We start from the raw sequence: 23,185 nt of genomic DNA, 5'->3' as shown, positions 1-23,185 counted from the left end.
TGAGCCTGTCCTTCGGCATAGGCAAATTGGCGAGATCCAAAGTTAGCACGGACTTTCGTGTTCTGAAAGAAGATGCATATAAAAGCATTAAGATGAGTTGTGGCTTGTTTTGATCCTTCTTTGCTCTTTTTAAAAAAAACTCAGCCAAAGGGATAAGCTGATCGCATCCCCATGCCATATGGTTTTCCCAGCATCACTAGCTATAAAATTGGATGCAGCAGGGTAAGTATTAAGCTCCTGAACACAAACTTTGCACTTGCCTTTTTTTCTTGCTTCAAAAAAAGAGCATACTTAGCTAATATACTTTGAAGCAAGGTCACTGCTGGGAAGGAACACTAATAGAAGGGCTACTAGCACAGAATAATGCCATCTCATCACGCCAGCTGCACATTAGTGTCCTAATGGGCAGAAAAAGTTCAAAATAATGACAAAACATATGCGCCTGGGAAGGATAATGGAATACCTCAACCTAACTCTAAATAAAGGTAAAAACTATCACTCTACTTCTTTATAGATAGGTAAGCAGGCTCAATACTTTCTATATAATGTTTTTAATATTTCTGAAAGAATATATATCAAGCAACATATTTCTGTTAAAAACTTGCCTTTTTCTGAATGTGGACAACTGGCCACATTCCACCAGAAACATCTTCTAGATACGGCCCAAGTCGCTGCCCACAATACGTAAAATAAACTCTGCCTTTAGCTGGCTGCCCTGGAGGGGGTGGAGTTCCTTCTGTTCTTTCCCATCCAATTCCTGCTACATCACCTGTAGAAAAATGTAATAATGAAAAGAAGAACATGGTTTTAATCTGTTTTCTCATCCACCGTTTCCTTTACATTTAGAGGATTTTCTGATTTACCAGATAAACAAGTTAGCTGTACTCTTACATACCAGGAGACAGAGTTACATCCAGTCTAACACTCTTCCACTGTAGCAAGCTGGAGCCGTTGTAATGCACTGCTCGCCCATTGCTGAGAAGTAACACAAGAAGAGAATTAAAAAGAGCACCGAAACAAACAAGGATTACAACTCACCACCAGCTGAAGTCTAAATAGCTGTGATACTGACAAAAGGCAGCTCAACTCTCCTTATTTTGATAAGGAGATATTCTAGTTCATCATTTTAACATTTCAATTAAAATGTACGTGTTGCCTACTACAATGTGCTCACAATACTCCTCCCTAAGGAGCTTACAAATGTACTGAGCAAGACCATGATTTTTGATGCACATCTCCAACGTACTTGTGAAAAAGACAGGTGCCCACTGGGTTGGTCCAAGCACCATCCCGTTTTTCAGCTTCTGTAGCAAATCCGAAAGAAACTATTGGTCCAGTGTCATCATCTGTATCTCCATAGGAAACTATTTCAATTTCCCAGTAGAATGATGGTGCCTAGAAATAAAAAATAATAATTTTTTAAAAATTATTTACAAAACAGGTAAAATAGAAAGTTTTCTCTGTTTTTCTTTTCATGCATTATTGAATATTAAATGACACAAGCTGTTGTACAGTTGTGAGTTCTTACCTGTACTGGAACTGGTGAAGTGGCATAGATAAATGTGCCCCGAGGAAGTCCCCCACCTGCGCTAGGATCAGCCAAAAAGGTCACAGCCGTGAGATGCGATGAAAACATGCATGCTCGCACCGGGGGAAACACTCTTGATGGGCTCCAAGTGATTTCTTTGGGCTACAAACAGGAGCAGAGCATTTTATTCTACCAATTACAGTTGAAGTCATCTACTGAAATCCAATGACACATTCTTTTATCAAGTGCACATTTAATACAACACATGCAACTACCACAACTGCAATCACAACAAATCACATCCCATTACAGAAATTCACATTAACCGAAATGTTTAAATAAGAATCCAACACCACAGGCAGACCCCTCTGCACTCAGTGGCTGACTTCATTTGCAAGGGGCAGAAGACTCAGCACTGTTTCTGTGCTCACCTGTCTTCTGTCTGCTTGGAGTGGAGGAGGGGGAGGTCGAGCACAGTCACGATACAACATTCGTAACCTTTCACACTGCATTTCTACAACAAGGAGCCTCTCCCCTGTAACAAACCAAGCCAAGTCATGAGGTTCCAAGCAAACCTAGTTACTTGAGTCCAACAATGCAATCTTAATACTGGTAAATAGAAACAAATATGACACTTGCATTTTAAGAGATCTGATCAAATAGTCTCACTTACCTAACCAACAAAATTAAGGAGAAAATCTACTGTATACAAGCAATTGTTTTCCTCATGTTTAATTTATATTTGGTTAGCAAAGACATTGTTATGTTAATTAAGATATAAAGTTCATTTTAGTGAGCAAGTTTATGACCCAGCAAAAGCAGGAAGTCAAAAGAATTTAAGCCTACTGTCAAAAAATCAGTACGCTCCCTTTTACACTGGAGATCATACTGAAATCCACTTGGTTCCTACCCTAACGTCCTTCGCTTCAGCCACGTTTCCTCCAATGAAAGGCTTTGACATGTTCCTAAAACTTGCCCTTGAACTAAGACTTCTGCTGGGCCCACTGCTTATCCTTAAACAAGAGGGAAGGAAATCAAGAGCTCAATGATAAGGAATATAAGAAAGCATTGCAAAAACCAGCAAAAAGGTCATAAAAAGAGAACATATAAATGATAATGTCAAGGAATACAGAGTAGGTTACACTGGAAGCAAGAAAAGTGGAGAGGGTTCAGAAGCATAGTAGTAGAGAGCTAGTCCCAGGACGTGCATCTTCTGTGATGCATAGGGTTCTGGCCTAAACTTTATGCCTTATGTTTAAAAGGTTTTAGTCTGATTATTAGCTACTCTTATGTTAACAGCTCTGCAGCTATGACAAGACATGCTGTACTGTGCTAGCTATCAAACTCTAAGTGACTGGAGGACAAAACACTGAAATGATTTTAAAAGCTGTTATGTCTCTGAACTGAATATGGCAATGAAGCTGCAAGAACGTGTTGGATACCTACCAGGGCTGCACTCCTGCGCTACCAAATTAAGAACTTCTACAGCAGCTGGACACTGTTGAATGAATTCTTCACAGAATGAGCTGTCTTCTAACAGCTGAGCCATCACCAGGCATGCTCTTAACGGAAAAATAATATGTTTAAAGCATTACAAAAGCGTACGCTGAATTCAAAGTCGTCTTTACATGTATTGAATTCAAGACTATTTTAAAGACAGCACGCCGACTGATCTATTTCTTTGTCTGGTTGCTTAGTTATCCATTGGAACTTCCACAACGACAGCTTTCCCCTGCTTCATAACATTTACTTATATGAAGTATTTGCTCAATGCATTGTCAGTGTTTCAGGGGGCACTTTATTTTTGGTGCTCATTTTAACAATATCCAGACACTAAAGGTACTTAAGGAAGCAAACAAGAATTTTTGCATTGTCCCCTGCTGTCATATGTCAATACCCCCAGAGGAAGAAAACGAGAACCCATGCAACTTTCTTGAACATTTGTGTACGGTATCAAAACAGACTGGGGTGCTACACAAAAACCAACGACTCACCTGGTTCTTATTTCAGCAAGAAGCCGGACCACTGCCATTACTGGAGTTGAGCCATCTCCTGTTGCAGGAAGTGAGGTGTGAATAGATAGACTTCCCTCCTGAGGAAGCAACATGGACTGGACTGCCTGTACTACCTTCTCAGTAATGGACAGTTTATGAAGAGGCAATGCCTGATGGTGGGGGGGGCACGGTAAAAAGTTAAATTCAAGTAGTTAGTTTCTAAGAAATGAGGGTGTTTTATTACCTGGAGTTAATTCTCATTTTGTACTATCACAAAACCATCACCAAACACCAGTCAAAAAAAAAAGAAAAAAACAGAAACAAAACCAAAAAAACTAACACAGTATGCAATGGAACATCTTTAAGCACCAAAAGATGAATATCCATGTTACCTGAATGAGAACTTAAATATAGATATTATTAAGATATGTTTAAAATAATGAGGCAAACTTTACAAATAATATTTAATCAAAGATGAAACAGACTTTTTACATGCTGTAGGTTAATTGCCAGTATGCTGTGACAAAAAAAATAAATAATTGATATTATACTTAATATTGGATTCTTAAAACTACCGTACCTCAGATCTTGGAACACAGAGCCTAGATAATGGAATAGTTAATGTGTCTGATGCTTGTGAGGTCTTTCTACTGTCTATACTGGTAGGTGGAAATTTGACCGTTGCTATACCTTCTTGTTCATTAATAGATGCCACAACTCCAACGCTTCCTGCAATTCCTTTACCTAAAACCTACAACCAAAGAAGGTCTGCATAAGATTTAAGGCTTTACAAACAAGAAACACTGAGTGTTTAGCACCACAGATGAACTCAACACACAATTAGAGCTGGGTATTTTAGGAGATAGGAATAACACACAATAGCAGTCTCCACAAGTGTTATTGAAACTGCTTCACAATCCCAGCAATCTGCACGCTGCTTCACAAGTATGCCAATGCAGGCAAAACATCGTCAAAAGCACCAGTTCTCATTTAAGATATAAAATGGAACGGCGCTGAATTACCTGAACTTCAGAACCTATTTTAATTGTCTCCTTAAAGCCACCCAGAGCACAAAGGGCAGCTACTGCCTGCCGAGCAATTCTTTGAAGTTTAGCAAGTTTCCTTCCACTGCTACTCCCGTTCTCCAAAATACTCTCTGCATATTTCCCAAGTTGTGGAATGTACATCAGAGCCCGAGACAGAACCTGAAGACAGAAGCAAAAATACCAGAGAATGACTTCAAAGCACAATTCAAACAAAAAACAACGCCCCAAGCCTCCAGCCCACACACAGTCTCAGAAGAATTTTTTTTATTCTTGAAGAGAATTATATAACTCAGAATATTCTAAGTTCTCTGAAGTGTGAACACCATCAAAGCCGGCTCCATTCCCTAATAACTTTTAGAATCACAGAGTTACCTATATAATCTTAGCAGAAGTCTTCGCTCAAAGATTTAGCCTAAGCAACAGAGTACGTGCTACAGGATTCAGAGGAACATAAAAGCAATGCGCTATACTTTCCAGTCAACACTTTAGACCCTCAGAGATCATGGCAAAGAGGACTGAATAGCAAAGGTAGAATAACTACCCGGCAGAGGCAAGATAACTCCCTAAACAAACAGCATTATTAATTACTGAAAAGAACGGCAGGTGAATTACAGAATGACAACACATTCTCTAATGCTGGATAATTTTTGATTATTTATTCCACCCTAAGATGTCAGATAGATACCATCTATCTGACATCTTAGAATGGGCTGCTTCTACGCAGTTACACATCCTGGTTTGAAGTGTTATAAGTAGTAAATCAGAAAGGAGTAGCTTAGGAAATTACTAATAATTACGTTCTCTTAACTACTCAATACATGCTTGGTGTAGAATTTGATACTTAATCTTCCGTTTACTTACTTTTTCAGCAGTTGTTGTCCATATCTGAGCTGCATTTGATTCTGGTGCCATCAACAAACTATGTAGCAAAGCTATCACCTCTGCTGCCATGCTGTTTGCAACATGACCACTAATGAACGGCCTCACAGGATCCGTCCTATAGAGAAGGAAGCAATTTGCCCGTTAATTTTAAAACAAGAGAAGGAAAAGAAGCTTCAGTTGTCAACAACAATACACAGCACAAAAAAGGGAATTTTATGAATACCCAGACTATTTTCTTGAGCACTACAAATACTAGTACACAGAAAAGCAGAATCTAGACTAACTATAGAATCAAAGTGACCTACCTGGCCAGCTCAGAATTCCTCTCTCTGCAAATAGATGTTTGTGCGGTCTTCTTTTTGTCCCCAGTGGACAACCCACTACTAGTTTCTGGATTGACGGTTTCTATGGGTGGCCCAACACTAACTATTAGACCAGACTGTGCCCACTTAGTTGCCTTTCGAAGAGCTGCAGCAGCTTCTTCTGTAATAACTTCACAGCAGCCACCCTGAAAATAAAATTGCCGTATAAGGCAAATACTAATGTTAGCTCTATTTGGCCGCACTATATGATGCATTTATCTCTCCTCCTTCTGCGTATGTAGAAGTACTGAGAACACATCAAAACATCCTCCTGTGTATGTATTAGTCACAGTCATAAGACAAATTCTTTCTGTCACTTTTTCTCATCTACAAAGAGATCGGACATCAATGTAGATTCATTGCCTTTAATATTCCATTCTTAGCTTAACAGTATAGTTTCTCTTCTCTGATCAAAAAGCCATACATGAGTATTTCTGGTGCAAATACTCAAGAACATGTCTGAAAATATACATGAAAATTTAATTTTAAAATGTGGTTTAAAATTTGTACTATCAACATGCATTAAACACTTCAGGAAAGAGAATGTTAAAGGGGCTTAAACATGACCTACAACAGTTGGAGGAAGCATTAGCTGAAGTTCTTTTTCATCATTTACCCCTGTATTTACATCAATAACTATATAATGCTAACATTACATATAAAGTTACAGAACTGTTCAGAAAGATAAATTAAACAACACTTAACAAAGGGGATTTAACATCAGTAAAAAAAGAATTCTGACTGGCCACCGATTTTTATGACGTTGAATAATTCTTTAGTTATTCCTTTTCTTACTTTTGTCATGTCTCGATCCATTTTCACCACCTTCTCCATATTGGCTCCAGTTCCTAGTCGGAATGGACGACCTTCTGAGCTACTATTAAAGTGAAAACAAAACATATTAGCTTTGTTTTCATTGGTGGAAAAAATAGCTGAACTATACAGTCCAATTTAATATATTATGCGTGTTTTTAAATTATTTGAAAGCAACTTTTGCAACTGAATTGTGCAACAGTAATAGAAATACTTGATAGTTAAGGACATACCCAATTGCACTGTAATTTACAAAAGGACTTTTAATACTACTGAATGTAGTTATTTGCATAGCAATTTAACCCTTCCCCCCCAAAAAATAAGCATCATGAAATTGGCTTTTACTGAACACAAACGCCTGAGAGCTCCGAGTTAACCTTTCACCTAAGAACACCCAACAGCTGTACCTTTTAGTATCATTTTTAGAGCGCAGGTTCAAAACCAACTTGGAGTGGGGGAAGACAAGACAAATAGTACAAAAATGTAAGAGGTGATAATGTTGGCTGTTTGACATTCAGAGATCTCAAAATCCAGGTGGGTACTAAGAATACTAAAGAAGCTGTAATAGCAAATTATTATCCAGCATATGCATTATTAAAAGCAACGCTTTTAAAGCCACTTTGCTTTGATAGTTCTATCTGTTAGTCCCACATAGTCTGTAATACTATAACAAGATACATTCAATTTTTCTGATGGAGCATCATTTAAGTAATTTTTCGTGTGATTGTCTTCAGACAGATTAAGATGTTTTCATGTTCCTTTGCTAGTGGTTTACATGGCTTGTAAGCAAGGCATAACCAAAACGTCACGCTTCACATCCCCCCTTTTATACATCTGTATAGTCTGCCCTGTTTCAGCTTTGCTGCTCTCAACATTGCTAAATAGTCTTCTACAAAACAGACAGTCCAGGAAGCACTGGGATTTAGATTCTTTCTGCTGCTGCCTCACCACAAATTCAGTATAGTGGTATGCATTTTCACCCAGGTAACAGTATGCTAAGCATCAGCCTTATAAACCATTTTTGCATTATCTTAATATTTTGCCAGTAAATACAACAAATTGGGAAGACATTTTGCTTTCCCATTTACTATTATGTCTAGGATGCATTTTTCTACAGCTGTAGCACTAAAAGAAGAGAAATGGAATTGGTGAAATTGGTTGCTAATTCCAATCCAGTGAGTTAAGATTACCTTAGTAATGGCTGAAGGACTTCATGGGATGACTGGTCTTCCCGTTTATGAATAAAGATAGAAAGTTTACCATCCACTGCCTCGCTTTCTTCTCCAGGATCTTTGTCACCTTTTATGGAATTTTTAGGGCTGGCTTTGGCCAAAGTAGTATCTGGCTCAGAGGCAGTTGGAGAAAGAACCGTCTGGCATCCTTGAAGTAGAAAGGAAAAAACCAAAACAAAGAAAAACACACAACCATGAGCTCCATCAACAAACCTTCTTGCCTTTGAAAACTAACGCTAACACACCTGAGATGCATCTAAAATACCACTGTGACACACCCCTTAGTCTGAGAACAGTTAAATTAAGAGGCAGATGGAAAGTCACAGAAATATCCTATCTTTCAACACTGACATATCATATACCTTTTCCTACTTCAGCTTTCTGTCAATACAAAAGCTCCTTGCACAAACATGACTTGCTTGGCAATTTCTCAAATTAGCATGACACCAAAAAGATGCTGGTACCTGGTACTACATAATCCGCCAGCTTTGCCAACAACAGAGAGGCAATCTTGGATGCTGGGTCACTGGGATCATCCTGTTCACTGTTCAGAGAGGGTACAGAGTAACTCCAGGGAGGCAATTCCACATTTCCACAGTCCTCAACACTCATGAGAGGCAGTGCAGCACGACACAACTGGAGGATTATAAGGACCAACTTTGGAGAAGGACGCTGATCCAAGAGAAGCGACAGAAGCTTGGACACACAGGCTGGCTGGCTCAGGATTGCTTTACCTATGTGACTCCTGGAAGGGGAAAAAAAAAAAAACCACCCAAAAAACCCCAGGTAATTGCTGTTTGGAAAAAAAATAAAATTGATTGATTGATGATGCTCTTGTAAATAATAAATTTGTTTGTTTTCAAGACATAATTTTAAAAAAATGTCAGTGTCTGACATAACTTTCAAAATCATTTGAAACTTGATTGTAAACTGACACTCAATCTTAGTGTTTAATCAGTGCTATCAGGTTATGTAAGAATTGTTGCAGATAACTTATCTTACTTCACTACTGTAAAAAAAAAAAAAAAAACAAAAGAACCCTCACCTGCTTTCATACACAGAAAAAAATACACCAGAGGTGAAGGCCTAGTACCTTGACAGGTCATTAAGAAGACTGAGAACATCTTGAAGCGCATCATTTCCTGCAGCTTGATTACCACAACACTCCGTAGCTCGTGCAAGGTGGTTGGTAAGAAGGCTGGAGACCTGACGAGCCAGACCCGAGTGAACAGCTTCTGTTGAACCACCTTTAAAAGTAATGCAAGAATACACAATTGTAATTAACAAAAATGAATGTATACATCTACAAATTCCTTACCCATAAACTGAAAATAGTAAAAAATATTTTTGTTTTGCTACAGCAATACATTTATATATAAAATGTCTTTAAAAATAAAACCTGATGCAACATCTGTGTTCCATTAGCCAATAGCCACACGTCTGTAAGTTTGTGTATGTTAGGGGTAAATCCTAACACAGGAGAAATGCATAAGTCATCACTGAGGGTCTCCTGGTTCTATGGTTATGTCTAGGCAGAACCAAGTGGCAGACTTGAAATTACCTGCAACATAAACACTCCCATGAGAAGGAAAAGCTAGAAATAAAAAAAAAAAACCCAAGAAGAAGAAAAATCAACTTATTTTTGTATCTACTTGTGTGTTCTAAAGAACCCAAACAGTACTGAAGTCACGGTGAGCGAATGCCCTATTCTAAATACATTTACACCACTTCTCAGGCACATGCGCAATTCTAAAGTGCACAGTAGAAATACAGTTGGCAGTGTTCCTACCTTCTTCTTTCTCCCATTCAACACACCGATTGGCTAGCACCTGGAAGGCAGCCCAAGCCATGGTGGCCACCTTCTGTTTCTTAGTCTGTTTTTCATTCGAACTGGATTCTGTCTGGCTGCTTAAACTGCAAAGCCGGTCCATAAGTTGTACCAGGCCACTACGTACCAAACATTTCTCTTCGCTCCTGTATGAGAAGAGAAATTCAGATTTTACTTAAGTTACTTTTCAGTCACTAACGACAGACACAATGAAAATCCAGAACTTGCTGTTAACTCAGCAATTAATTACTTCACTTTGCAGAAAGATAGTTCTGTCTCTCCCTTGTCCTCCCCAGATGAAATTCTGTATTCTGAGAAAAATTTAACAGGATGTTCTCAGATACTCCTCATTATGAAGTAAGGGAGTATATTTATACTATATAATACTTCTCCTTAAGGCAAATCCTAATAAGCACAGCTGTGGATGCCCTCCTTCCCTTTCTGAGAGAAATACTTTCATACCTGGTGTAAGGTATTGTGCATAAGAGGCCAATGCTGTTTGCACAAGCAATGGGGTAGCGAGCACACAGCGAGACCACAGAAGTCATAGTCTCTCCAAAAGCTTCCTGGACTTGTTCCACCATCCCGCCACATGTGAGCTCTTCAATTCTGTTGGTAGGTAGATATTTGAAATGGTAGGCTTTTTAGGTTAAATAAAATGAACAAACTTCCAAATATAACTTTAAAAAAAATAATAATCAGCACATATTAAGAATTATTCAAGGAAGACTTAGAAGCAAAACTGCAAGTTGCTTAATGTTTTAGTATGAAACATATGTAAACAAGATAGTATGGTAGTTTTACCTCAGACATGATTGAGATTTGACTACAAACAAAATACAAAATATTTATCAAATTTAGATGACAGTACTAGTATCAGCTAAATCTACCACTAATACGTAATTAACATGAGTTTAGAATTATGTCAGGAGAGTAAGATACCCTATATATATATTTTATATATATATCTCTCTGTGGACATGTCATCCCAGTATGAAAGGAAATGTCATCTACTGGCAAATAAAAGCATTTCTTAGAAGTTTCTGCCTTTTTACCCCACAAGGGCCAATAAAAGTGGCTGTTGCAAGCTTTGTTCTGCAAACTTGAGCCCTCACAGCTAGTCACTTCTCATGGTTTTTCTTTGCGCAAAGCAATTTACTATCTTCTACAGAGACCGAAACATTTAATTATTTTCAGAGAAATAAACAAACCTTGGTCCTCCCTGAAGTACCATGGTCACTGGGCCTACAAGATGCGTCACGCCACCAACCCGAACAGCTGCCGTCAGCAACTCTCTCATATGCACTAGGGCTTGCTTCCTCGTATTCCCACGACGCCACCTTGTCTGAGCAGCTAGCAGAAAACTGCTGCTGGATACCTAAGAGATTTTGTTTGTTTGTTTTTGTTAATGAGACGCAAGCAAGACACCTCCATTCTTCATGAAAGTTTGAATTTGAAAATATAATGATTTAGCACATTTAAAATGACATACCGCTTGGTCAGGATTTGTTCCAATGAAAGCAAACAGTTGCCCCAGTAAGACACTGTATGTGGGTTTATCTCTGCTATCCTCAATAGTCAGTGACTGGAGAAGAGTGAAAGAGCTACTTCTATGGCTGGTAACATGGCGTCGCCTACGAGAATACAGGGTAATTACATTTGGCAGAAGTAAATTGATCCAATGAAAAAAAGTGCTATGCTTGCAAAGTTTATGATGATTTTAACAACATAGGCCACGTTATAGTAAAGCAGCTTAGTGGAATAAACCCTTGTATACCTTTGACTTGATCTAGCGAACTCGATATCTTCGTTACCAATCATTTCTAAATCAGATGGTGCTGACATGCTGCGAAGGAAGACAGGCTGGCGGACTGCGTGAGATATCACTTTTGTTTCAGATGCTGATTTACAGGCTGCAATGTTATACAATATGAAAGAATGTCACTCCTGGTGTAGGAGGTTATTTACAAACTGTTTTTAAAATGACTGTGGACATTCCAGTGAAAGCTATAACATAGGATGGGAAAAAAAACACAGTCTAAGCAAGAACTTGCAACTTAGTTGTGAGGACTTCCCTGTTTTCAGGTATTGTTTCAAGTTAGTTTTGTTTTGATCAGGTTAAGCATTTTTTTCCCAATAATTCAGGAGACTAAAGTTTAAATTCACTTAAATTAAATTTAAGTGAAAGAGGGAAAATAAGAGAAAAGGAATAAATTATATCTTTAGAAAAAAAGAAAAAAAAGAAAGTACAATGCTGGCAATGAGATATATACCTGGAGTCTCTGCAGGGGTACCAGATATACTTCTTGTGATACTAGACTGTGCTGCAATAGTGACATGTAATAACAGCTCTGCTCTGTTCATCAAGCTCTTAACTAATGTTTTTGTTTTTGCTAGGGGATGAGAGGTCTTCTGTATCAGTGAATTCACCTCTTGAAAAAACTTCTCCCTAAGATTATGAAAGAAAAATAAAAGAAGCAAACTTAATTATGTTTTAATGCCTTCTGAAATAAAGTGTTACCGTGAGAAAGGTTATTTTAAAGAAGACATATAGCATCAATCTATTCTATGTCAAGAAAGTAGAAAGCAGAAAAAATTAAAGAACTAAACAAGTGATTTGTAAGTGAGCACTAGCAGCTGTAGTACTAATATTAATATATTTAGCACAAATGTTTCTAACAATTTAATCAGATATTGCTAAACGGACAGGAAAATTAAGTTTTAAAGTATTTGCATCCCTGGTTAGAAGATCATCTGAATGTTCCTGCTCCCAAAGATTGTCTTCTTTCTATAGGTCTACCAGCCTTTAATGGAAGTAGACATAAAATGTTTTCGAAACATTTAGTGCCGGCTTCTGTTCCACATCATTAGGCGTCACAGAGTATAATGAGATTCAAGGCCTACTTCAATAAGTGTTTATGTACGTATGCAGCTTTAACCTTGCATAACTACTTTTGGAACTCATTGAAATTCCACAGCTGCTTAAAGTTGCCTATCTTTTAAGTACCCTGCCTAAATGGTACACTCCACAGCCAGCTACTAACCTTAATGCTAGGACCACATTCTCAAGATCACTTCCATCAAAAGAAACTTCTTTCATTGAACACAGAAGTTCTAGTTCTTTCATCTTGCTCTAAACAAAGTGAAGGAAAAGGATGAGCATGTATTGAGAAAGCAGCACGAAGCACAAGCACATGCAGCAGCCACAATGCTTACCTCATTGAAGTGATAATCATAAAAGAATGGGACATTGTTCTCCAGCTTCCCATGCATGGCATCGTCTACTTCATTCTGCCATTTCTGCTCCAGCTCGGCCACACTCTAATAAAGAGACAAAAATAACACTTATTGCAGTTGTTCATCTTAAGGAGTAGAAGAGATCTTAAAAGAAGAAATCCGAGTACATTTTGTATTTGTATGTTTCTAAAATGCTGTTAATACATCTTTATTCTCAAAAAAAGCCTTCTGGGTTTTTATGTAATTTTATTTTTACCTGCAATTGTCTCTCCATGGCATTTAGCTTCTTAAAGGTCTCTCCCATAATTTTACAAAGTAAATCATATTCTTCAGCATGTTCTTCCTGATACTGGAAATTTATCAGGGACTGGAGTGCATCAACCAAATTCAAATGTTTAATCACACATGAAACTACCATCTCCTCCATTACTTCTGGCTGAATCACTTCCCTAGGGTTATAGGTAAAGCCAAACTGATTAAGCAAGAATAACGGACAGACTTTGACAATTCATATTTACAATTCACTAGATGCTGTATTCACAAATAAGATTTTACAGAATATTAAATGCATACCATCATACATGAAAGGCATGCCACATCCTCACCGTTGCTTTTTTAGCTTGCTCACTTTGGCACCAAACATTTCAAACAATAAAAGTCAAGTTAGAAAAACACAGTGAAACAATGACTACTTACTTTATACTAGGTCTAAATTGAGGTCGAGCACGTCCAGAAATTTCCCTGAGTTTTATCATGATTCCTGGAGGCAGCCTAATCCTAGGCAGATCAAAATAGTGTCCAACGGGAGGCACTAGAACATCAGAAGGATATGTAAATTCTCTATCTTCATCTATAGTAAGTGGCAATGGAGAAGGACTTGGTGTAAGGGCTGGAGATATTACACCATTAGCTTCCACCTGCCACTGGCACCTGGAAAAATAAAAAAATCCTTTTCATCTGTTTTTTTCCCCCCTCTAACTCTCCCCCCTCATTCAGAAAGACATTAGTCAACACATTACAAAGACAAACTACAAATTAACATATTAAGTGTGGCTTGTACCAAGCATAGCCCAATCCTCCTCTACTTACTCTAAAGAAAAACTCTATTCTAGAGAATATTCCCTTAGTTTTAGGCAACAGAGAACTGCTGAACAAACTCTGCAGGAAAAATTATTGAAACATCACCTTAAAACACGAGACTTGAGCACAACTACAAAAGTCACCTTCCCTCAGAAAAAAACCCACATGGGAACTTGGATCGAAATTTTTTTTTTTTTACCTTTGTAATAGTTTAGATCTTAAGAGCTCTTGACAGGTTTCTTCATCTTTGGTAATTTCTGGTCCATTGTATAATATTCGCAGCATAGAACAAGCTAACACAGAAAGGCCAAGTGCCAGGTCAACTAAGAATGGCAAGCCTCCTGACACATCCTCTGAAGACTCCTGTAGTAGGAATAGTGATAAGTTGCACTAGTCAATCAACCACAAAGTCCCTCCCCAATATATTTCAAGATAGGAGATTTTATATTTGTATATATAAACTTAGATATATATCTATATCTTTTATATATATCAAGCATATGTCTCTTACACAGAGGTATACTGAAAAAATGCTTAACAATTAAAAGCAATATATAAGAACAACTCAGGACTGGAAACAAAGGATTTAAACATTATTTTCCTGAACCAAGAAAGAAAAGAAAAAAAGGTAAAGTTATTTTTGGTTCAGTCATTCTTTGGCCTGCGGATCTGTCATCTCACAGGCCTAGTCCTAGCTTCCTGGTAGTGGGATTCAAGTTTCCTTTCGTTTGATCCCAGCATCCCTCCCCTCTTTTCTTTATAGGCTGGAATCATTATTCCCTCATTACACCTCCGATCTCTAGGTCGTTACAAGATACCCATCTCTCCAAAGAAATCCTGATCTACAAGCAGCAAGAGATATTAGAAGTGACTTCATCCAAGTCCAGTGCCAATGACAAGAGATAGATAAGACATATTTGGTAATAACTATCTTCATAAAACCCTAAGCATGCTACAGACCGTGCCACAGGGTATCTCTAGTTAAGGAAGCCAAACATCTAAAACTTAGGTCCTTTACATCGTAAAAAGATGACTTGTCTTATTGCCAAAATAAGCAAGCTATTCCTGTTTTAAATTTCAAATGTTAACTTCCAACTTTGAAGTACATTTCTATTTGATCTGAAGTGTGTAACAGACAGAAGAGAAATTGAAGCTGAGCCTATCCCATGGAATCTGTCATGTTTGAGTACCTGTGCTCGAACAGTGCAAGCAAAGCCCCACATAGCTTTGTCTGGAGTGTTGTGCTCACGACCACTCCGCATTTCAAAGGAGAAGGTGACTGTATCTCCTTCGACCTTAAAATTTTGATGGGGAGGAGGGGAAAAAAAAAAAAAAAAAAAGAAGATACATTTAAGAATTGAGGCAAACAAACAGGCTTTTCATAGAAGTGGCTTATTTTATGGATTAATGTTTTTAATGACAGTTATCTTAAGTATTATTTTTATCTCCAATTATATACTCTGCTTTAAGATTCTTCCCTTTTTGTAAGGATATCTTTTACTGGACAATTTGATTTTGCTGCTAACTATAGTAAAAACAAAAAAAACCCCACGTAGTTGTAGAATCAAAAGCAGAATTTATCAGTCTCTGTTACTTGGCCTTGATTTTCATCAAAAAGCTTTCATTATTTGTCTGCAAGAAACCATGCAATAATCAACAGCTCTCTTCCTGAAGGAAGACAGACAAGCTCTTCAAGGAGAAGAATGTCAACACATTAATAGAAGAGTTTGCTAAAAGAGCAGTATAAAAACCTATGTCTGAAAAATAAATGAAATTCCATTAATTGTGAACAACGAAGTGCTTGTCTGAAATTGCCTTCCAGTTTATTACTTCTTGTTTTTCTTTTTGAAGTTATTTTTTGTTATCTATATAAGCCCAGTTTTATTGTGGGACAATGTAGCAGCACAAACACGTAAAAAAAAAATCATACTGCATACAATCTGAAGGAACATACTGCAAAATTCTTGAAATACTGAAGTTTCAAGAAGTTTGAGGAATTTTTCTGTCTTAGTTTTACTGTCAAAAGCATCCAACGTAATTTTAAAACCCAACACAAATGGTTGGAAAGTTGCTACATTTACTACTTATTTGTGGGTTATGTCAAAAAAATGCAGTCATGCCCACGGACCTTAGGAAAATATGCACAGCCTCAGATTGTGCAAGAATTTCTCCTAGGAAGATATGTTTATGAGAACAGTAGTGCCATTAGAGACTCCAGGACTGAAACATACCGATAACGAATTCCAGTAAGACATAATAAAACAAGATAAGCTCAAAGAGAAGCATCACACACAACATACAGTTGAGTTTAAAGTTACTCCCCAAGGATATAACAGCCCACTTAAGAAGTGATCTCATCATGGATAACCGTACACTTAAAAGCTTGGACTTCATTGCTATAAGGGTTAAAATGGACTCAACATGGTTTCCAAAGGGGATTTTTCTACGTGAAATATTGTTGGATTATAATACTGTACCTTTACTAAGTCTTTCGGCCAACCAGTTCCTAAGACACTACGGCTGCCATATCCCAGTGTATTGCCTCCATACTCAGCAACCTTCCTACTGTTTGTGTTAGGACCAGCATAGATCACCAACTTCAAAACATAAAATACACTGTTAGACTGTAAGAGAAAAACAAGAAAATCTAATAATAATAATAATACTTAGCACTTACACCGCGCTTTATATTTTCAAAGCGCTCTATCAACATTAACAAGTCCTCACAACAGCCCTGTGAGGTGAGTAGGCAAGTATTATTATCCCCATTTTACAGATGGGGAAACTGAGGCAGAGAGGAAATTAAGTGACTTGCCCCCGAGGTCACACAGCAAGTCAGCAGCTGAACTGGGAGCTGAAGTCAGGAGAAATCCTAACTTCCAGTCCTCATGCTGAGCTAACTAGAACATACCGCCTCTCTACTAATAAATGGATTGATCCAGCTCCCATCAAAGTTATTTTGTCAGTGACTTCAGTGGGAACATGACAAGCCCTTAAGTTTTCTGAAGGAGTTTAACCCGTAATGGGTGACATTAATATTAAAGACGCTTATAAATAACTAATGGGAGCGAGTACCACAGGACTTGTACTATGTCGAAGAATATATGGCAACAATCAGTAAGCAGCACAAGTAGCTCTCTGCTTATACAAAGTAAATAAGTGCTATTAGTTCTGTTCTTGAAATTGAAAATACTTGTTCATATTAATCCATCTAAACAAGCCATTTATCATCAGGGGTAAAAAAAAAAGTAACCTTTCCAGTTCTGCCCAGTTTAAACAAACTGTGCTGATCTACAAAGTAGGCAGCTAGATTAAAATTTGAGAAATAAGGAAAACTGAGCAACAGCAAAAATGAGAAGGAAGTAAAACTTTTGACAATCCGAGCCATCATGAAATGAACTTAAAGAAATGGAAGAGTTGGTATGAATATCTGGGGGGGGGGACACCACAAAAACCCCACCAAAACAACGCTCCCCATGCCCAAACCCCACACCTCTGGAGCCTACTATATTTCTCCTATTTCATAACTACCACGACTTCTGACATCTTTTGAGGAAACTTCCAAATTACAGAGCCTAACTCTTAACAAAAGATCCTCATAACTGATAGGTTATGAACATTGAAACAATCACTGGATATTATGTTCTGAAACGATACACAGAGGAATTAAGCACATACTCTTTTTGGATTGTTTCTTCAAGAATAATAGAAATTAAACATGAACAATTTCTCTTCATCTTCCTGCCCTTTCACATCAACAGCTCTTTGTACACTTTCTATCATTTAGCTAAGTCTAGTCTTAAGATGAAACTCAAGAATTCCTTTGAAAAGCTATTCACGCTTGTGCCACGTAAGAAATAACCTCTCTGCATCCCTGTACTTTACAGCCTTGAAGTAAGTAGACTGTGACATTACAGTGTACACTAATAAGTTTCTATTAATAAAAGCCTCCTGCATTATCCTGGTCAGTGGAAATCAGGTGCCATGAAAGACAAGGGGCAGAAAAGATGAAAATGAGAACTGCTGCTAATGAAAATATATACAAAAGAAAGAATTTCTGAATTGGCCCTTGCTTACCTTATCGTAATCATATTGTGAAGAACATCTGTTGTCAAATCTAAGATATAAACAGCGGGCTCCTGGAATATGTACAGTTTCTTTAAATTTATAGTTATCCCTGACGGGATGAACTGTTTCTACAGTCTTCCCAGCAGCCCAGGGAGCAGGGATCTTCAAACCCGTAAGAAAACCTGGTTCTTCTTTCTCTTCCAGCATTCTGAAATTAGAGTGAAAAATTAGTCCTAAAATTCAACACACAGATTTCTACTATATATTCAGACATCAAACTATAAAGTACTTAAAATCATCTCTCAGTATTGATACATAGCCACACAAAGTATTGATTCTTCATTTTAGGCATATCTGTACTGAGGGAACATGCAGAAACTTAAATAGCGTGAATTCTCTACATTAGAAATAAGTATGCCAATCTCTAACCTGTAAAATCTGAATATTTTCCCTATGCTTTCCAATTTCCAAATTATGGTAAACAATCTAAGTAGCACCATAAAAAAGTAAATGGTACTATATATGAATGCTAACACACGATTGGTATCAAAAAAAGTAAATGGTACTATATATGAATGCTAACACACGATTGGTATCATAAAAAAAACTCCGCTCCTGGGACAGCACCCAAAACTGATTATACTGTCATAGAACAATATGCCTAATATTTCACTGAAGCTTATAATTTGGAGGAGGATTGACAGAGTTTTCACACAGTATATTACACATTATCACAAGTTGTTTAATACTACAAGTTCTGCAACACTGCAAATACCTATGACAAGCATTTTTTATTTAATTTAGCTGCGTGTTTCTGTTTCTAAGCAGAAGCTGTATAACTTTGAGCTGAGACACAGGATTTAAATACAGGACTTAAAACCATTGGAAAGATATTAAATTGTTTCATTTACATAAAGAAATACAACAATTTTAATACTGTATCTCATGCTGCCGGAGCAATTTACATTTTTCTCATGATGGTCTTCCTTAGCCTAATTTATTGTGAGAGGAACATTTAGAATTAATTCCTAACGCTTGAGGTGAGGGAAGAAACAAAACAAACCATACCCTGTGCAACCAACCTGAAGATATTAATAATTTAATTCTATATGCAAAAAAAAATTTAGAACTAATTGCCTTTTGTAAAGCCTTATATATCTCTAAGACAGCCTTACAAACCACTACAGCTTTGCCTTAAAAAAAAACAAAACAAAAAACCACAAAACCAAACCTGTTGCTTTAAGATTTATCCCACAGCAATGGTCAAATGAACATTACAGCTAAAATATTTTATCCCATGAAAAGTCCCAAATGTGAAGAAAATCACCTCTCATCAGGTAACAACTTCCCTTTCTGTTCTGATGCACCACTGGGGGAACTGTTCAGTTCTGAGAAAACTGGAGACTGAGTTTTAAGCAGCAGCGCAGTCTGTGGCACAAAATATACAGTGTTAGAAACATGCAAACAGTAAATAATTTTAAGATGTCATTATTGAAATATATTAACAATCACACTGTATGTTGTTACTGATAATAAATCATTACTTAGTAGCTGCCGTACCAAGTCAAATTTAATATTCAGCATTATCAGCTTTTGCAGCTGTTGAGCAATTTTTAAACTATGATCTATGGATCACTTACTGCAGAAAGTTGGCCAAGATCTACAACATTTTAGAACATGCATGCCACATCTTTTTTGCTTTGTAGACAGGTGCTGACACAAAGACCATACCTGACTTGTGTAAAGAACTAGCTGCACCAGCTGAGGCATCAAGGCATCAGCCATAGTTAGAGTCTGCAAATTTGGATGCATCAGAGACGTCAGTAGGACAGGAAGCAGATGACCAAGCATAGTAGCCTTCGTAATTTGCTCCAGGCCTTTCAACCTGTAAGGAGAGTCAAGGTTTACACAGTAATAACTATTTTCATATACTATCACTACTATTTTTAGTCATATGTTTAATCTCTTAACAGACTGCGTAAGTAGGCAATTCAAAATTCAGCAGAGAACATTTGCATTATATTTAAAAAAATCAAAAACTTAGTATTCTGAAAACATTACAAATTCTCCAAATTTTGTCTAGTCTTTGCTGTCAATTCTTAGTAAACAATGATAGACCAGAAGACAGCAAATCAAGAGTTTAATAATTACTTAGAAAATGATAAGCTCCCATGGGCATGGGATGAAAGTCCGCATCACACAGATGTATTTGTTCAGTATGTACATCAAGCTGCTAGCACACGTAGCTCAAAGTACTTTAAAAGAATCTGTTATCTATAAAAATATATTTGAGCATGAAACCCATCTGAAGACATCTCAAAGGAATTGTGTATTGTCAATAAACAAAACTAATCTTGCAGGCACAGAAAAGCATAGAAACCAAAACCTGAAACACAACTGGGAGAGGGAGGTGTTTGTTTAACTCGATAAAAGGTTCACAGCTTTTGTTTACATCCCATTCCCAATGTCTATTTTTAAGTGGAGGGGAGACAGGGAAGGGCAAGGTGACACTATCTGATGAAACATGCAGGATATAACAACAACGTCCAAGACTTGTCACGGATAAAATATCTAGTGCAGCTACTAGAGATGGAATAGTCAGGAATTTAAAAATAAAAAAAATTGCCCTAGCTTATAGGAATACTCCCAGCTGACTAACAATAGTTTGTTTCCAGGTACTCTGCTCATAAATACCATTGTAACTGACTAAAACCTTACCAATTTGAAGAGTTTCTACAGATTATCAGCTTAGTAGTACTGACACGGACAGTCAGATTCTAAATTCTTCAAAAGATAAGTGCTAAGCAAATGCTATAGTAAGAAACAGTACCTATACATTCAAAGTTCAAGCATGAAGTTATGACATAAAGAACAAGTAACGCTAACTCTTTGTACAGTAAGCCACAAAAACCAAGAGTTTACTGTTTTCAAGTTAACATACTCATACTTGTCTTACCTTTGCTCTCTATCAGAAATGTCACTGTTTATTAGTGCTGTGGTGACTTGTTGCAGCATTTCTAAGACTTCATCACATCCTGTCAGAATTTGCGTAGCAAGAGACAAAATGCTGGTCTTTAGCTCCTAGGTACAAGAAGAGTTATAGGATACTTAAATTCTTAGAGAATACAAAAAAAGGACAACAGAACAAAACAATGGATTTCCAAATTAAAATAATGATAATGTGACCTGGCAGGCCTGCAGCAGTAGATTCATCCAAGACTTAAATTTGATTAATGCTAAGCCCCAAAGTGCTGGGAGAAACTAGGTGCATATTTTACAGGATGCACATCCAGTTTCTAGAGGGAAGGAATCCCCACGTCCAGCACAGGAGAGAGAGCTGTTAGCCAGCCAAGGTACAGCATTGGTGACAGAATGTCCTAGCAGGTATGAGGATCACTGTAGAGAGAGAAACTGAACAATGAAAACATGGGTGAATAGTGAGACAAGAGAAGTACAATATTTAGCATTTACTCAATGAGCCTGAACAAATAACTTTCAACTGCAGCAGATTACAAGCACACAAAGTCTCAAAGAGCAGCAGACAAAACCAGCTTAACAAACAATACTACAAGTTCAAAAGTCAATACCATTATGGAAGAATTGTTGCTGTTACAGAAACTACTATGACAAGACAGTCTGCATGCTAGGACAAACCTGGCTTCTATGAGTTCATTCAAGACTATTCCAGCAGTAATATGAAATGACACCATTTTAGTAAACCTTACACCAATGAAACAACCACTGTCTGCAAACCTTGTCCTCTAACAGTTTCCTTGTCACAAACAGTATTCATGCTATTTTAGACAACAGATGTAGGTGGTTCTACATAAGCTTTATAAGTCAAAACTGCAAAAAAGCAGAAGCCAGGTAAGGCAAATGAGAAAACCCTTTCCTATTTAAATCTGAAAAATATTTTTTCAAAGACCACCTAGGTGATTTGGAGAAGAGAAGCTGGCAGGGTAACGTGTCTAGAAAGGATTCCTGGCAGATGAATTTTCTTACTAGCACATATTAATTGAAATACATTTCAAACCTCATTATATGTGTATTTAGGAAGGGAAGCGTCTGCTCCCACTGACAATACAGAACCCAAGCTGGAATACTCAACACAAAACAATTGCAGACTTTAGCTGGAGAACAGGAAAAAACTGTCTACAGTAATTTAACTATATCAAGAGGAAAAGAACCAACAAAACAGTGTAAATAGAATGCACTGCAGAAGCAAGGGGTGTCACAGGAACAGACTGTAGAGAGCCATACTAGAATAAAACTTGGTGTTTACCTGTACCTTCAATGTCTCTCCCTGCAAGGAGCTGTCACTGTCATCATTTTCATCAGGTTTAATCAAAATAGTGTTACTGAGGAGGTGGTTCTGTACAGCCATCAGATACCGCAAACACGAAGAGGCAGCCTTTAACATAAATAAGTACACTTTACATTATCTAAACCCTTTAATCAACCTTGATTCAGGCAATCCTTGTACTTTGAAATATAAAAGAGGAAAAAAGTTGAGGGAGAGGACAAACAAAAGCAAAAAATAATCTCCCTTGAACAGAATTGTTTTTTGCTGATTTAACGCAAGCTTGTTAATACATATTTAAGAGAAGAAACTGGTTGGAAAACACTGAATTTTGTGAAATAACTTGCAAAACATATAAAGAAGCAGACTTCCTGTCCCCTCCCCAGTGTTTGCATACAAGCTCACCTGCCTTTGCCATCAGCCAGATCAGGAAGCTGATCCTGCTGCAAGCATCTATGCATAAAAGCACCTATGCATACTTTTACCATTAAAATAATGTCAACTTTCACTCATTTTTGTCTGTAAATGATAATCCTTTCTGCTTGTATGAATCATTATACACGACTGTAGAGTTTATTTTGTTTCTTAAGTTGTTGTAATGCTTTGAAGATTGAGATACACAAGCTTCTTTTAAATTGAAACAGCTACCAGAGCAATTGGAAAATATATCCACATATAAACCTGTTTTAGCATTATTGTACGATTTACTTCGCTGTAAGAAATTGTTTCTTCCTTCCTTGCACAGCATAAACAAGAGACATTCTTTTCCTGTATTTGTTAAGACACACAACTATAAGAGTTTCACCTCTATATAT

At 37.3% G+C, this 23,185-nt stretch overlaps 1 protein-coding gene across 1 annotated transcript in view; it reads right to left on the bottom strand.

The window, feature by feature from the left end:
- The window catches only part of HECTD4 (HECT domain containing E3 ubiquitin protein ligase 4), a 65,777-nt gene that overhangs the window by 24,947 nt on the left and 17,645 nt on the right, over positions 1-23,185 (bottom strand). The window contains 35 exon segments of the mRNA XM_009334449.1: position 1; positions 3-62; positions 606-769; positions 896-975; positions 1,247-1,395; positions 1,529-1,690; positions 1,960-2,063; positions 2,975-3,090; positions 3,523-3,692; positions 4,103-4,273; positions 4,545-4,727; positions 5,430-5,565; positions 5,756-5,958; positions 6,608-6,689; positions 7,816-8,005; positions 8,322-8,602; positions 8,951-9,104; positions 9,647-9,831; positions 10,148-10,294; positions 10,897-11,063; positions 11,178-11,319; positions 11,463-11,598; positions 11,959-12,134; positions 12,730-12,818; positions 12,902-13,006; positions 13,179-13,371; positions 13,619-13,852; positions 14,202-14,365; positions 15,193-15,320; positions 16,473-16,599; positions 18,080-18,278; positions 19,398-19,498; positions 19,802-19,955; positions 21,027-21,151; positions 22,353-22,481. The exon segment at position 1 is cut by the window's left edge and continues 186 nt beyond it. Of these exon segments, the coding sequence (XP_009332724.1) occupies position 1; positions 3-62; positions 606-769; positions 896-975; positions 1,247-1,395; positions 1,529-1,690; positions 1,960-2,063; positions 2,975-3,090; positions 3,523-3,692; positions 4,103-4,273; positions 4,545-4,727; positions 5,430-5,565; positions 5,756-5,958; positions 6,608-6,689; positions 7,816-8,005; positions 8,322-8,602; positions 8,951-9,104; positions 9,647-9,831; positions 10,148-10,294; positions 10,897-11,063; positions 11,178-11,319; positions 11,463-11,598; positions 11,959-12,134; positions 12,730-12,818; positions 12,902-13,006; positions 13,179-13,371; positions 13,619-13,852; positions 14,202-14,365; positions 15,193-15,320; positions 16,473-16,599; positions 18,080-18,278; positions 19,398-19,498; positions 19,802-19,955; positions 21,027-21,151; positions 22,353-22,481 (5,107 nt within the window).

Source organism: Pygoscelis adeliae, unplaced genomic scaffold (genome assembly GCF_000699105.1).
Source record: "Pygoscelis adeliae isolate BGI_AS28 unplaced genomic scaffold, ASM69910v1 Scaffold262, whole genome shotgun sequence".
Lineage (NCBI taxonomy): Eukaryota > Metazoa > Chordata > Aves > Sphenisciformes > Spheniscidae > Pygoscelis > Pygoscelis adeliae.
This window is presented reverse-complemented; position numbering and strand designations above follow the sequence as displayed.